Source organism: Centrocercus urophasianus, unplaced genomic scaffold, assembly GCF_019232065.1.
Source record: "Centrocercus urophasianus isolate 14NV4802_14NV808 unplaced genomic scaffold, USGS_Curo_1.0 seq_1216, whole genome shotgun sequence".
Taxonomy (NCBI): domain Eukaryota; kingdom Metazoa; phylum Chordata; class Aves; order Galliformes; family Phasianidae; genus Centrocercus; species Centrocercus urophasianus.
Window position 1 is genome coordinate 25,195 of NW_024884383.1, and position 13,866 is coordinate 39,060.

Here is a 13,866-nt window from a genome sequence, read left to right on the forward strand (position 1 = left end):
TGGGTGGGTGGGTGGGTGAATGGCTGTGTGGTTGGTTGGCTGGATGAATAGCAGTGTTGGTTGGTTGGTTGGGTGGATGGTTGGGTGGCTGATAGGGTGACTGGCTGGATGGCTGTGTGAATGGCTGGGTGGTTGTTTGGCTGGATGGGTGGTTGGCTGGATGGATGGTTGGGTGAATGGCTGGGTGGGTGGCTGAGTGGCTCTCAGGGTTTGTGATGTTCGTGGCACGTGCTTGAGGTTGACTGCTACTGTGCAGTCAGAAACCTGAATGTAGAGGTTTTGGAGAAAGAAATATGTGAGTTATTTATGGGCAGCTTGGATATTACTGGTTACTGAACCTGCGTGGCCTGGTTTGGGGCTGTTCTTCTGATAAGATGCTGTAAGACTTTCAGCTTTCCATTTCTTTCCATGGTTTTGGGGCTGCTCTTTGCCACTTTCCAGCTTCAGCAGTGCTGGAGCTCCTTGGTGGGACAGTGCTGAACTTTGGTAGCATTGCTACGTGTAGTTACACCACAGCTACAAAATCTCAAAGGCTTCGGTTGGATGCTTTTAGATGTTTTTGCCAAGTATTATCCAAAGAATGAGAATTTTAATACACTTTAGGGAGTAAGTTGGTTAATTTACATCTTTGTTTTCTCCTTATTCTTAGTTTTGTTTTTTCTTCTACAAGGAAGCATTTCAGATTGGAGGTGGTTGGGTTGGGCTGCCCTGAGGAGCAGCTCCCCTCCTCCAGAGCACTCCATTGCACGCTGCTTTGTGGCTCTAAGTTTGGCTTTTCCTGTTTACCCTCTTGCAACTGAAACTGTTTATAGAAGCAATTCCTATGGAGCTTGTTGTCCGAAAGATTGCATGGCACACAGAGCTCTTTTCTTTTGGGCAAACCAGCTAATGCTTTATTTTTAGTTAGTTCATCAGGGCCAATAATTTATACTTGCACAACGTGTTAAAGAAATACATTTTGCACAGCAGTCAGTTTCCCAAATGGGAATTAAAGGTATTCAGTTTGGTGTGGAATTTTAAAACGGGGGGAAAACAAGATTCAGGGGAGAATGAGTGTAATTGTAGATGAGATGTGATAACCTTTCCTCTCTGTTTCCCACAGCAGCATGCTGTCCAGCTGCCAGGGAACGCTGTGCTCACATAGCACTGCTAACCCAGTGCATCCCTGTGCAGAGCTGGCAAAAGGGAAGCAATTCATTCCCCATTTCAAAGTGAAAATACTTTTCATTAAAATTCAACAGATGGAAATTTGTAAGGGAAAATGGTTTCTCACCATACTGGTCAGAATGGGACAAAACAAATTCATTTCTCACGTACGAAGGCTGAGTCATTCGTATGGGTTTCTCCTCCTGCCTTATTTACACTAGTTAAACCCAAATAAACATCAGTGATTGTTTAAAAAAATCACGCTGGTGCCGTTGTGTTGTGTTGTTTGAGAGCTGATTTATTTAATAATAATAAAAGTGTGGGATTGTTCGGATTTAGAAACCTTTGTGCAGTTGTACATGAGTGCCACGTTGTGACCCAGATGAGGGCATTGTGCTCCAGCACAGCATCAGCTTTGCTGTTTGCTGCTGCATTAAGGAGGGCAGCTCTTGTGTTCTGTTGGTACACTTCTGTATTAAAAATGAAAATCCTTTAGGGCATAATGCTTTAAATATGAATTGACTTCCGTGCAGTGTTTGCTTCTGACTTCACCTACTTGCTCATCCAAAAAAATACTAATAAAGAGAAGACCAGCCCAATGCATCATTAGCATGGTGCAGTCAGGTGCTGGCTGCTGGTCAGCCAGTTGTCACGTGCTGGTCTTCGTCGTACAGATCTCTTTTCTGTAGGGTTTCTCTTCACTGGTGTAGCGTTGGGGATGTTGTGTACTGCTGGCTGCTGAGGGGCAGTGGGTGGCTGTGCTCTGCTTCCATCACACCAGCAATGGTTTCCTGCTCACCTACAGCAGGGTTTTGGAATGGAACAACTATCGGGTGTGATTGAATCGCTTTGTACAACTGTTGGAACTTCCTGCTTGCTAGGAATAGCGTCAAAGCCACATGTATCTGTATTTTTCCATCTTTTATAAAGCACTTTGAGATCAAGGCTGCGTTAAATAACTCCAGTTTTGAGGTCCAAAGCTCCAGCGTCCATTTCCAGGAAACCTCACTTACAGCCACACCTGTGTGTGCGTTCTGTGAAGCTCCCGGTGCTGCGTTGGCAGCGGCGCTCCCTGAGAGCTGCGCCCATCCGCCACCAGAGCCCCCAGTGCCAGGAGGTCTCTGCCCGTCCCTGCTCTGAGCTGGTGCTGGTGCACGCGGGTGAGATTCGTTTCCTGTGTTCTCCAGGGCCTGGCACCAACTGGAGTCGTTCCAGGGGCGAAAGTGATGGCAAAGTGGAAGCTGCGTCCCCCCCGCTGCCTGCAGCACACCTTGCCACTCAGAGCCCCCCCGCCAGCTGCTCCTCTGGTGACATGTCACCAGAAGCCACCGCGAAAGGAGAGCTGCCCTCTTCCACCCAGGTAAGATCATGGGGAGAAAGGCAGAGGTGTCAATAGAATCCAGTTATCTCCAGTCAGGAGAGCTTTGAAAGACTATGGCCATCATAAAGGTTGAAAAAGAGCTCCAAGTTCCCCAGGTTCAACCCCAAACCATCCCACCATGCTCACTGACCATGTCCCTCAGTGCCACATCTCCATGTGCTTGAACGCCTGCAGGGACGGTGGTTCTGGCCCCTTAGATTATTGCAAGAAGCCAATATACCACCAATATCTTAGCTGTTCTGAATAAAAAGAGGTCATTTTAAAACTAGAGGTCTGTTAGGGTCAGAGCTGTTGCTGCCCTTATATCTTCTTCCTAACCTCAGTGTGCATTCTAAAAGCTATTCATACTTTTCCATTAATAATGGCGTAAAGGTAGCTGAGCTCCCAGCTCTTTGCTGCCCATTTCTGGTGGTTTTAATATGGGCTTCTTTCAGTGATCTAAGTAGAGTTAGAAGCAAATTGCCATAGGATATAATAGTTGAGTTGGAATGATTCTTACAGATTGCAGAACCACGTTATGGTTGGGTTGGAAGGGACCGTACAGCCCTCTCAACCCCTACATGGGCTGGTCCTGCACCAGCTCAGCCTGCCCAGGGCCCTGTGCGACCCATCCTTGGGCACCTCCAGGGATGGGGCACCCGTACCTTTCTGAGGCATTTCTCAGTTTCTGCAGTTTGGCACTACCCACGTGGTGGCAGCCCAGCTTTCCTCATGCAGAGCGGAGCACAGGAGCTGGGGCTTCAGCCTGCAGCCCTGCCGCACGGCCCCGTGCTGGGCCACCATCTGCCACGCTGCACACGGGGAAAAAAATCAGCTTTTATTTATAAGGTGGATTACCAATGCCAGGGAGCATTGCGTAAAGGGAAGCGAGTTTTGCATGGGCTTTGCTACATGGAAAGAAAGGCAGCTGCGTGGGGCAAAGGGAAAATTTTCCACTTCTTTTGTATTCGGTGGCAATGTGCCCTGGGTCTGCTACTGGTCTGAGTGCGAGCTACAGGTGCTGAGGGACACCAAGAACTCGGTTACCGCTTGAAATAGGCACATTGGTGGCTGCCCTAAGCAGCAGCCCTGCAGAGCACAGCCTGGTGACCTCACTGTGACAAAGGGAGCTTTGTACGGGTGGTGATGTGGGCAGGACAAGTGGTGAGCTGTGAGCATGGGGCCCGATCACATCACGGAGTGACAGAACAGCCTTACAGACCAACTCGTTCCACCCAGCTGGGGCTGAGCACTGAGGATGGGTGCTTTATGGGCATGCCGTAACCTGAGCGTGCTTTCCGTTCGCAGGCTGCTTACGATGGGTTTCTGGCACTTTGGCCATTTGATAGCTCTGACTCAGGTAAGCAGAGAGTAAAAATGCTTTAGAAACAACCATTATTTTAACCCAACAGCAGTGATTTGTACACACGTGTGTCTGTTTCCATTTCAGATGCGTGTTTGAGGTCAGAAGGCACGGATGTAACCCACGACAGCCCATTCCCAGACCCAGCCCTGCCCAAGGGACTGACCTGCGGCTTCTGCAGGAGGGTCTTTGAGCGTGCAGAGGAGCTGCAGGAGCACATCCACGGGCACATCTACCAGCACGAGGCTGCCCTCTCCCTGCTGCTCCCTCTGGATGCCCGTACACGGCCCGGCCTGCTGGGCACCGTGCCTCCCGGCCGCTTCCAGTGCGCCCAGTGCCCCGCCAGCTTCACGCTCAAGTCCAACATGGACCGCCACGAGAAGATCATCCACTTCAACTGTAAGAAGATGCAGTGTCCTAGCTGCACCGAGCCATTTCGTGACAAGACAGACTTAACCCAGCACCTTGTGTCTGTGCACTCGATCGAGCGCGCTTTTGTGTGTCTCCTCTGTGGCAAGGGCTTGGGCACACAGAAGAACCTCGCTCGCCATGCCAAGGTGTGCTGCCCGGCCGCTGTGTGCTGGGCCTTGCTGCTGAGCTAGGAAAACAAACGGTCTCCTTACAAGAGGTGTAAGGTTGTAGAGCAACTCCTCAAAACTGACCAGGTTGGGTGCTGGTGCCACACACCGTGTAGCTGCACCATGGTGTGATTCTGGTGTGGACATGTCCTTGGTCAGTCTACATCGTGGCACTTTGGATGCCTTAGTGGTATGATATCCTGCGCACTTATCTTTATGCATCAGTGGATCTCAAAGTGCTTTATAAAAGAAACGGTGATGTTTTCCTGAGAAAATGACATCCCTAAGCCTGTGAGCACGTTAGTGGAATTAATGGCAGAGTTCGGTATTCCGTGTTCTGGTCCCATGCTCTGTTTGTGGTACAATTTGAGCATTTCAGGGTTGTTCAGCTTGAAATGAGGAGCTGTGGGGGTGTGGGGCTGCTTTGCACTGGGAGGTGTTGTCAGGTCTGGGCTTCTGTGTCATCTGAAGGAGAGGCAAAACACTGTTTGGGGTTTGACAATTGCCACAGCGTTGGTGTATTTTAATACTTGATCTCATTTTTGAGTTTTTAGAAGTTCTTAGAAAATATACCTGGGTATGGCTGGGGCTTTCTGCGGTTGTGCAAATTTTCCAGCTAATTTATTTAATATAATTTATGTTAGCCAAGATGAATGTATGCTTTGGAACTTGAGAACGACTTGTGAAGAAGGTCTCAGCAGTGGTGTGCATAGAAAACCAGGAGTGGTTCTTAGTGAAAGGTGGAAATCCTACTGTAACTCATGTTTTGTGACATGAAATTATTTATTTAAAAAAAACACTGAATGTCTTTTGCAATACATTTACCTGTCAAACCAGGCTGTAGCTGCTGTTAAATGAAAGCAGCATAGCTAAGTGCAGTTGTTCTCATCAGCGTCTCTGCTGTTGTGTCTAGTTCACAGTGCATTGGCTTTTCTAGTTCCTTGTCAGCTCGTTAGTTGCCTCGTGGTTTACTTTACTCTTCAGTAAGCAGAAAGGTGAGGTAGTGGAAAGCTGAGCAAGAGGAAAAAGTGGCCAAAATGGGTTTCACTTGGAAACGTGGGAGCAGCACAGCAGGGCTGTGCACCTGCGGAGGATTGCAGTGAGTTCTGGTCAGTAGCATTTCCTGCTGGTTCTTTGCGTGCCTGTGTGCAAATGTTGTCCCACTGTAATATCAGTCACAAGTCTGGTGTGTCCAAAGGACAAAGGTGGTGTTGAAAACCCCGCCACCGTCCCCGTGGATGTGATGTGACACGTGTGTCACACGGACATGTTTGCTCTGGATAGACAATGTCTGATCGTCCAATGGAGAGTTTCCTAATTAAAAATGTTGGCAGAATCAATTACTTGTAGGTTGTAACTGCATATGAAAACGCTCACAGATTGTTTGAGAGCTTCATTCAGCACAGAGCAATTTCCTTGCAGTCCTCCAGCTCTTTGGCTCCAGCAGCAGTTTCAGTGGTATTTCACTTTGCCTTCCTGCCTTCAGCTTGGAGGTCTTCCATAGGGTATCACCCATTGGGTTTGCATAGAAAACTCTTCTGATATGATTATTTTTCCAACAGTGCTGTTATTTTTCAGGTGTGTAAAAAAGATCCAAAGCTAAATATGATGGCTCTCTGGTGACCATTAGTTCAATAAAACCAAGGCTGCCAAAGAGCAGTGATGCAGTGGCACAGCTGCCCAGGGGTGATGGCTCACTGCCTCTGGAGGTGTTCCAGAGCTGTGGAGATGTGGCACTGAGGAACGTGGTCAGTGGGCACGGTGAGGTGGGTTTGCTTGAACTTGGGCATCTCAGAGCTCTTCTCCAACTTCGATGATGCTGTGATTCCGTGGCACTGCTGTGGTTGCACAGCCAAGCTGTGCGTGTCCAGGACTGCTGTGAGAGCAGCGTGCTGCCGATGCGGGGCTGGCACCTGAGCCTTGCAGCTGCCTCGTAAGCTTTTGTGGTAGCTCAGCCATAAAATGGATGATTGATATTCGTGGTAAACCCCCGAGAGCATCTGGTCATTGAGGTACAATCTGGTGGTGGAGGATGTGGAGGTTTTTTGCAGCATTTCCTTCTCCAAAGCGCTTGGCTGTGTAATCCTGGCCCTGGTTGCAGGTACCTCTGGGTTGGTTCTTTCTGAAGTGGGGTAAAGCAAGCTGCTCGGTGTACCAGTGGGATGTGCTGCAGAGTGGAGGGAGAATTGGGCATTGCATCCTCTGCTCTATCAGCTTACAGCCCACCTCTGCTGTCTGGACTGCCAGGCAGTGGGTTTATAGCAATCCTAGGGAGGACACTTGTTTTTGTGGCTGTTGTAATGCAAACGGTTACAAGATCAGACTGGAAACATATCTGTCACAAATAGCCTTGTGCCATCGCTGTGAACCATCTGCAAGACTTCTCCTGCAGGAGAAAGTGGGCTCCTTGCCTCTGGTAATTACACGGTATGTCAGATCTGCTGTGGGACAGAGCACCTCAGCGGGCACCCAGAAACGCTGCTCCATGTGTCACATGCCTACAGGCAGGTCTGCCGTGTGCCTTGTTCCCTCTGCTTTCCTGTCATTGTCATTTATACAAATCCATTAGCACACATGATACAGCGTACTTATGATGATTAACTGCAATTTGCTTTCTTTTTTTCTCCCTTCCTTGTTATGTAAACGATAGATTGCTTTGAGAAGTGGTGATAATTAGGACAAAAATGGGTGAAAATTAACATATGAATAGGAAGCCATAGCACTGTAAGAACTGTAGAGATTTAAAGGCATATCTGTGTGGATGGTCTATCCCAAATTTATAGTGGGTGGATGTCCTCGGGGAACAGCAAACACTCTGTTTCCACCTGCTGCATTTTGCATATTGCACTTCAATGTGTTTGGAGGAGGAAATACCAACACAGCTGCTGTGTGCATTCTGCTGGCAAATTGGACCCCTGGGCTGTCAGTGCTGGATGCGTCCCCCGAGCCTGCTGTCTGTGCACTCCTAAGGAGATGACAAGAAGAAAAGAATCAACAATGTCAGAACGACTTCAAATAAAATTTCATCGTTTTCCAGTTCGGTATAATGTGATTTGGGGGGGGGAGAAGAACCATCAAAGCCTTAGACTTGTAGAGCTGGCTTGTAAGGAGGCTCACCAGGGCCATGCTGTAGTCTGGCACGATGCATTCCTCTGTATTTCTGTATCTGTGCTGCGGTAGCACTAGTTGGAAGCTGGATAATGGAGCATGGATAGTCCTGACCTCTTGTTTCTGCTGGATAAGCTGTAGTCATTGCACTTCCACTGAAGCAGCAGTGGAGCACACACAGGGGACTCGCTTGCAGCCCCAAATACCAGCACAGTGTGGTGCTGCTGCTGGGTTCTGCTGGCTGGTGCTCTGCAAACAAGCGTTGGGGTTTTAGATACTGGTATTGAGGGTGATTCCCTACAGTAAGTCAGAATTGTCAACAGGTTGCCAGCCTGCTGTTTGCTCCTTGACCAGCATTAGGCAATGTGTGTTGGGCTGCTCGTGTTTGCGTTCTGCCTCGTTCCAAAGCTGCTCTGATGAAGGCAAAGCTCTCAGCTACAGTGGATATTAATAATATGGAATAAGGACATGGATTTAGAAAATTGCAGGTGGTGAAGGGGTGAGAGTGTGATTTCGCAGCGATCTGATCTAACAGGAAACGCTGAACCAGAGCACCGACCACGAGGGGACATTGTGAAAGTAATCTGCTCGTTTCGCTTGCTCTCTTACAGTCAACGAGTTCACAGTGATCAGGAAGAAATTCAAGTGCCCCTACTGCAGCTTCTCTGCCATGCATCAGTGCATTCTGAAGAGACACATGCGGTCCCACACGGGAGAGCGGCCTTACCCCTGTGAGATCTGCGGGAAGAAGTTCACGCGTCGGGAGCACATGAAGAGGCACACGCTGGTAAGGGCTGGGGGCTGTGTGCAGTGTGGAGATGACATTCACAGAACTGGAGGGGTTGGAAGGGACCTCTGGGCATCGTGTCAAGCAGGCTCCCCGGAGCAGGTGGCACAGAATGCCCTGCTGGCCACGCTCATTTTAACACGTGCCAGGGTGCCATTGGCCTCGCTGGCCACCAGGGCACACTGCTGGCTCGTGGTCAACCATTGGTCACCCATTGGTCACCCATTGGTCACCCATTGGTCACCCATTGGCCACCAGGACACCTGGGTCCTTCTCTGCAGTGCTGCTTCCCAGCAACCCAGCCCACAGGCTGTATTTCAGGAGTGGGATTGAGGGGATCTGCAAGTTGAGTTAGGTCTCCGTTTCTTCTGCTGGAATCATTCTAGGTCGCTGACTTGGTGCTTGGAGCTTGCAGGTCAGGTTCACTTTACTATTATACATGTGGGGAGGTGAAAACAGAATCAGAATGTGAATCCATACAGAAGAGGAGTTTCTATCCAGATCTCTCCCTCAGACCATCTTCATGTAGGGAATTGAAGGTAGATAGAAAACACCAGCTGGGTACAAATTTGTAGTACCAGAATAAGTTCCTGAACAACAACGAAAAAAGGTGCAGTGCTGACAGTAGCACTTTGGTTTCATTCCAGTCGTCCATAAGTGACTCCAAGGTCTGCACTGGAGGGAAAAAAAAAAGACATTTGTTTCGTTTAAGTTTGTTGGGGTTTTTCTGTTTGTTTGCTTGCTTGCTTGTTCTGGAGAGCACACAACAGAGTTTAGTTCTGCTCGAGTTTGGATGGGAAGCATCTCCCCAAGGGGTGTTGCAGTGAGACTCCAGGCAGCCCTGCTGTCCAAAGCACTCCTTCTGAAAGGGAGCTGTGAAAAGGGGCATTTTCTTATTCTGTGATTATGATTATATCCAAATGGCACCAAGAGCTTCCTCTACCAAAGGCGTAATGCTCGTGGCAATCTGAACGTCTGGGATCGTGTGCTTTGCTGGTCTGCTAATCTTATTTCCTTTTTGTACAGTGTTTTGGGCTTAATTGTCAGCTCTCTGGTAAATCTGCAGAGATGAGTGCTGATAGGCATCAAGGGAAAATATTGTATAAAAATAACATAGAAAAAGGAAACAGGTTCAGCACACACAAAAACTTTCTTTTCTTTCAGTTCCTCAGTTGAGAACTAAAGACAAAAGGGGCTATTTTAGTTTCGTGTTTAGCTCAGATCAAAAAGGATTTTTTTATAGCCTTCATATAAAATGTAAATTCAATAGAAATGTCTGTTTTCTTTGAGACAGACGGTCGAAATAAACACAGGGTTTTCTTCCTGAAGTCTTTGCATCTCGGATGGTGCCTCTGTGTGGTCACAGGGTGTAAGCGGTGCTTCCCGGCTGCAGGAGCAGGCAGGAAGTGCAGCCCGGGGCTTGTCCAGCTCTGTGTCCAGCTCTGTGTCCAGCTCTGTGTCCAGCTCTGTGTCCAGCTCTGGTTGGAGGTATGGCTCTGTGTGTGCAGAGCTTCCTTCCTGCTCTGCTTGCAGCATCCTGAGTGGCTGCAAGCTGGAAGTTCCTCTCAAATATTCCCAGCTTGATCATAGGCATTTTCAAGAGGATTTTGAGAACTAGGTGGCGTGACAGTGATAGGACAAAGGAGAATGATTTTAGACTAAGAGAGGGGAGATTCAGCTCAGATGTTAGGTGGAAATTCTTCACTCCAAGGGCAGTGAGGCTCTGGCACAGAACGTTGGGTGCCCCATCCTTGCAGGGGCCCGGGGCCCTGTGCAGCCTGCTGTGTGGGAGCCATCTCTGTCCACGGTAGCAGTTGGAGCCTTAAGGTCCCTTCCAAGCCAACCATGCTGTGATGACATGATTTCCCACTGTACTGCAGCGTTACAGAGCAGAATTACTGTGAGGGGCTGACGTTGGCACGACGAAAGCCTTGGTTAGCAGAAAGGCAGCTGAGCAGCCCTCACGCAGCCCTCAGCCCAGCTCCGTCACCGTTAACCCTTCTGCTCCTCCCCTTCCCCAGGTGCACAGCAAGGACAAGAAATACGTCTGCAAGGTGTGCAACAGGGTGTTCATGTCTGCAGCCAGCGTGGGCATCAAGCACGGCTCCCGGCGGCACGGCGTCTGCGCCGACTGCTCGGGGCGCAGCGTGGCCGGGCACCTGGAGCCCAGCGGGGCCGAGGGGTCCCCTGAAGAGCTGTACCCTGGGGAGGGGGCGTACATGGAAGACCCGGATGACATCAAGGTGGAGGGAGACGAGGAGACGGGAGACGACGATGACATCAAATGGAAGGATGACGTGGGCATGGCGCACGACGACGTGATTTTGGATGATGACAAAGACGTCGACTCCTCGCAGGAGAACTCTGGGGAGAACGACAAGGATTTTACCTGGATTTCTTAGGGATCCTTTTGTCACGTTCTGTTGTTTGTAGGGGGAGGGAGGGCAGGGGAGGAAGGAGTATGTTGCAGAAACTACATAGCCTTGTTGTCGTCCACGTGTGCAAAACTATTTGTGTTTTCTAAACGAGTCCTGCTCTGTTCCACTTGGATGTGTGTTAGCAACACGGCCCCGCCGCCTGCTGTTCCTCCTCGATCCTGCATGGGGATCCTAGGGGCACGTGCCCCCGTCCCACCCTGCATTGAGCTCCAGGAGATGTTGTGTCCGACGTTGGTTTTGGGTGGTGCTTAACACCTCTTCTATGGATTAACATCCCAGCAGCAGTGGAATTGCAAACTAGAGGTGGTGGGAACGAATGGGCGCACGTTTCCGAGGGCTTCCCCTAACGATGCAGGCCTTTTGCAAGTTATTTAAAGAGGGTTTTTATTGTTTGTTTTTTTTTTTTACCGAGCCAAATAGATCAAAAGGCAAGTGGCATTGCAGCCTTACGATTCTGGTCATAAAAGTAGATTTTTAGCTTCCAGAAGGATCACCATCAAAAAAGATGATGGCATTTCTAGGACCCAGCGGCGTCGTACCCGTGTCCTGTCTTCCAGCCTTGCGTCTCCGCGCCCACCGATGGGCGCTGGCATTTTCATGGACTCTTTGCTATAAGGACACAGGGAATTGTCCACCTGTCGGCGTTTTCCACTGATATTTTCACTTTCCTCCCTTTGCTCAGCTGCCTTTCTCACAAATATATGCAAACGGTAGAAAAAGCGAGACCTTTAGGATGAACTGTGAAACACGGGACGCCGAGGTGAGGAGACCCCAAATCCTGCTGGGATCTCACCTGGGTGGGCTTCAGTCCATCGTTGGTAGGTGTGAAAGCTATTAAGGAAACCCTTCGATCTCAGCTGCACTGGTTTCATGTAAATTTGCAAATAAAATGTTTTTATGAGAACCAGGTTTCTCTCCTGGCGTGTCTCGGAAAGGTTTGGGTGGCTCCGAGTGGTTGGATGCTCCGTGTCCAGATGGAGCGCGGCTGCCTGCTTCCAGCCCCGAGGAAATGACTCGCAGTGCTCTGCAGGGGTCCTGATGGGCGAGAAGAAATCCGTGTTACCTTTCACCTCTTTGCTTCTGGTGCTTTTTTATAAAAACAAGGCAAAAAAAAACAACCCGAAAAAGCTGAAGACCTCGCTCCTTCCTCGCTACGGAGCCATTTTCTACGCTGCCTGCCACGACGCTCCTTGAAAGCTGCCGCCAAGGACAACCTGGTGCCGCCAGCCAAATGACTCCAAGGTGCTATTCGTTATCCTCCGACGGTGGGAAAGGATCTCGGTGGGGAGGGAGCTCCTTACAGGTGTTGGTTTCGATGGAAGCGTGGTTCTGCTCGGCAAGAAAACAGGGTTTGTGGTGCCCTCACCCCCACCGCTCCCTCGGGGTCGGAGCTGCTGGCTGCCAGCCCTGCTCTGCAGTTCCATGCAGACGTCTGCACGTATCTCTGTTGGCGTTGTTGCACTTTGGGGATGGGGTTCAACGTGTCCCACTGCTGCCAGCTGTGCTGGTCCCTGTGTGCTGCAGCGGGGGGTGGTGCAGAAACACTGAGCTGCACAGACCTTGGTTTTGCATCGTAGCTCCACGTCGAGCCCCACGGCCGTGTTTGGGCAGACGAAAGCAATCCCCGTGTTCTACCATCAGCCTTCACTGCCGTCCTCCAGGCCCCAAAGCTGCCCCAGCCCCGTGCCAGGCAGCTCTACTCCCACAGATCTGTATTTATTGTCGGCCCTGTCAATAGCAGGGGCCCTGAGTGCCCCCACTTCTGTGTAGACAAACGCACACAGTACTTACAGATGGCTGCAGCTTTGCTTTGATATGTAAACCTATTTAAAAACAGAACCTGTACACCCAACCCCTGCCCCCTTATTTTCTGTGACATTCCATCCCACAGCACAAGAGCTGGGAGCCCCCCATCCTCCCTCAAAGCCCGGGGTGACCTCAGCTTTGCTTCGTGTTTGGAAACGTTTCCCATTTTTCCTTTCCTTTCCTTTTTGGACATGGAGCCCAGCAGCACCATTTGGGTGCACTCAGCATTGAGGATGCGAAAGAAAGAGGTTAAAAATGACTTTAAAAAGGAAGCTGCACAGAAAAGCTAACAGTGTGTCAGCATTATCATCCAGCACCACTCCTCTCTGGGGGCTGCACTCTGTGTACCAAACAGAGCCCTCTGACCCGTGCTAAGAGCCACAGCTTCGCTGCCCCCTTAGAAAGGAACTCCATGCAGATGCAAAAACTGGAATCCTTGCAGTCTTACCAAGGAGCTGAGCTTCTTTCAGCTCATTCTGCAACTCCTACGAAAGCCATACGGAATGGTTCTCTGTGGTTCTCTGTACGTTTCGGTTGCCCTGCGCTGTGTTTTGGGTTCCTGCCTTCGTTTTTAGTTCTTTAGTACGAGTGCTGTGTGTGTGCTCCCACCTCTATTTATTTTTCCAACGTGCTTTAAACCTGTCTGCAGAAATAAAGCTGAACAGAAAGAGGGCGGTGTTCGAAGATGATGATGGTGAATTATTTCCTTTTGCCGGAAATATTCTATATTATAACTGACTTCATAATGATTATTATAAAAGCTGTGTTTGTATCGAAGATGTGTTAAATATTTCGGGGGAGGAGATTTGGGTCTCCGAGGTCAGCAGAGGACGTGGCTGTGTTGTACTGACTCCCTGTCGATGTAGTTCAGCTGACAGGGCCTCCCTTTGGTCTCTGTCTGCCTGGCACCCAGAGCTGTGCCCTTTGAGTGTGCATACATTGTGATGGGACTTAGCGTAGACATACGTGCAGAAATCAATCCCTTTCAATAAACTGGGGAAATTGCTGCTAACGTTGCGTCTGGTTTTTCTGTGCTCTCCCCCAGCTGTGCCCGCTCCCTGCCTGCAGCTGGCTCCCAGCCCTCCATCAGCCCTTCCCCTGCCTTTATCCCGCAGGGGATCCCTCTGTTGGGGTGATTCCATCCCAGGGGGCTGCAGCAGGACCGACCCCCCCCCCTTCCATCCCCCCCATCACGCAGCTCAGCGTCATCCTTTAAAAAACAAAAAGAATCCAAATCTTTTATTTTTTCTCATGGATCCGACCCATCCCAGCACCTCCCC

General features: G+C 49.8%; 1 protein-coding gene across 9 annotated transcripts in view; it reads left to right on the plus strand.

Moving 5' to 3' along the window:
- The window catches only part of ZBTB46 (zinc finger and BTB domain containing 46), a 36,340-nt gene extending 24,656 nt beyond the window's left edge, over positions 1-11,684 (plus strand). For 4 of the 9 annotated variants that reach the window (XM_042811203.1, XM_042811211.1, XM_042811208.1 and 1 more), the window contains 5 exons: positions 2,334-2,506; positions 3,815-3,866; positions 3,957-4,268; positions 8,167-8,342; positions 10,364-11,684. In XM_042811203.1, coding sequence (XP_042667137.1) covers positions 2,334-2,506; positions 3,815-3,866; positions 3,957-4,268; positions 8,167-8,342; positions 10,364-10,744 — 1,094 coding nt within the window. In that variant the 3' untranslated portion in view covers positions 10,745-11,684. The other 5 variants (XM_042811209.1, XM_042811210.1, XR_006167499.1 and 2 more) reach the window with 4 other exon arrangements.
- The last annotated feature ends 2,182 nt before the right edge of the window (positions 11,685-13,866 follow it).